Genomic DNA, 2,361 nt, shown 5'->3' on the forward strand with positions numbered 1-2,361 from the left:
CTTAGATTTGATTATGGTGGCACTTGTTCTTCATGAATATTTAGATTTGGACGACAGTAATTCATGAATTTCAGTAATTTGTGTGATGAATTTCAGTAATTTGGACGACGTACAAAACTGCGAGGGCGAAATCACCGATGGCTATGGCGTCAAGTGTGAAACTGACTCGCTCAGTTCATCTACGGACTCAGCTCTGGAAAAATCCTCTGAGCTGAAACAATGTGACTCTTCAAGTAAATCCAACAATTACTACACCCATATCACGCCTATAATTCGCCTATACCACTCATATACCACGCCCATATCTACGCCCATACCGCGCCTATACTACGCCCATACTGCGCCTATACTGCGTCCATGCCGCGCCCAAACCACGCCATACTGATCATGCCGCGCTCAATACTGCACCCATACCACGCCCATGAATATCTAGACCATAGTAAGTCATGAGCTCGTATCCCATGAATGTTTCATAAGTGTGTAGTAACCAGATCTATGAGTTGGTTAACAACGAAGGCTAACAGAATCATGACGTACTTCGAAGGCCATATTTTATGATGGGAGAACACTCTGTTCTTCGGCCTGCTATCATGCTGCGTAATACTCTAACGTAAAGTTGATGATGATGTTCATTACACAATAGGCGCAGAATATCATGATCCACATCAAGTTGAGCATGGTGAAATTCATGATAAGAAACACATCTCACTCACAACACAATAAAAAATATTAAAAAGCCAAAATTCTCTAACTATACCATACCAAGCTTTCTTTACGTCGTCAGTATCTATTGCAAGTGAGATGTGTGCGTCTATTGTAAGTGAGATCGTCTATTGTGTGCGTCTATTGTAAGTGAGATCGTCTATTGTGTGCGTCTATTGTAAGAGTGAGATCGTCTATTGTGTGCGTCTATTGTAAGAGTGAGATCGTCTATTGTGTGCGTCTATTGTAAGAGTGAGATCGTTTATTGTGTGCGTCTATTGTAAGAGTGAAAATTTACAGACGCGTCAGCTTCTGATTTGGATTGCCAGAAGCTGGGGCGACTCTACATATTGTTAGGGATGTGTTCACCTATTGTGCCCAAGCTTATCATGCGCGTATCAATGTACAGGAGCGTATCATGCGCGTATCAATGATACACCAGCGTATCATGCGCGTATCAATGATACACAAGCGTATCATGTGCGTATCAATGATACACCAGCGTATCATGCGCGTATCAATGATACACAAGCGTATCATGTGCGTATCAATGATACACCAGCGTATCATGCGCGTATCAATGATACACCAGCGTATCATGCGCGTATCAATGATACATGAGCATAACACGTCTCGTCATGTCCCCCAGACGGCAGTCTCGTGTCGTCACCGCCCCTGTCGTCACGCCTCACGCGCTCCCTCAAAGGGCGGCTCACGGGCGCCCTAAATTACTGGACGGGCACCAAGGAGCGCCCCAGCAAAGGTCACGCTCTCCTCATCTTATATCTTGCCCATTATGCTATTGTATTTGATTTGAATTTTTATTCATGAATGGATTTGATGTTTTTCCTGCTTGACCCTTTATCCTTTCTTGAATTATACTGAATTTGAAAATTACTACTTTCATTATTAAAAATTTATTTTCATGTTGGCAGTCAAGATAGTCTTTGTGTTCGATATTTACTTTGAGTTTCTTTATTTTTATACTTATTCATGTATGAAATGTGTGATACTTGCTCATCAATGCGCCGTGCAATTCAGCAGTTACACTGCATATAGGCTCAGGTCATAAAACACTGCGCTATGCTGAGAATTATAACGAAGTTAGAGAAAAGGTTATTAAATAAAAAAGTCATTTATTAAAAATTATTTTATTAAATTATTCAAGAAATTGTTAATCATTATTAATTAAAAAATATAATAATTTTTTTATAAAAAGTTATTAAAATTCAGCGTTGGTTCCTGTTCTCCAGACTATCCGGCGACGCCGACGTGCTCGCCCTCAGGAGAGGAAGGCGCTGAGGAAGAGGGCGAGAAGGAGCAGCAGTTTCCCATGTCCCCAGCCTCTGGGGCGCCCTTAGTCTTCCCCGAGCTGCAGCAGAACAACCAGCAGCTTCCCCAGCTACCTGACGATTCTGCCAGTCAGTTAGAATTGAATTTCTGATTGTTTCCGCTTGTGAATGGTTATGTTATACTTATTTCATTCGTCCCATAATGGATAGAGCAAAATTATTCTTCATTCACATGCAATTAAATTGTTAACATTGTAGAGTTCTGCATAATCCTTATTTCGTGCACGGAGCGGCATTTGATATCTTGGAAAACTTCTCCATAATATGCTGTCTCTTCCAGTGGCACCCTCTCTCTTTAGTACTCTTA

General features: G+C 41.3%; 1 protein-coding gene across 1 annotated transcript; it reads left to right on the forward strand.

Annotated features, from left to right (window-relative positions):
- Positions 1 to 1,351: 1,351 nt before the first annotated feature.
- On the forward strand, positions 1,352 to 2,123 carry LOC108675751 (the record flags this gene model as incomplete). The annotated part of the gene is given in 2 exon segments (XM_018163781.1): positions 1,352 to 1,465; positions 1,956 to 2,123. Coding segments are annotated over 2 exon segments (282 nt in total), but the record flags the coding sequence as incomplete, so codon positions are not given.
- Between the last annotated feature and the right edge of the window lie 238 nt (positions 2,124 to 2,361).

The sequence above is a fragment of the Hyalella azteca genome, unplaced genomic scaffold, assembly GCF_000764305.2.
Source record: "Hyalella azteca isolate HAZT.00-mixed unplaced genomic scaffold, Hazt_2.0.2 contig13789, whole genome shotgun sequence".
NCBI lineage: Eukaryota > Metazoa > Arthropoda > Malacostraca > Amphipoda > Hyalellidae > Hyalella > Hyalella azteca.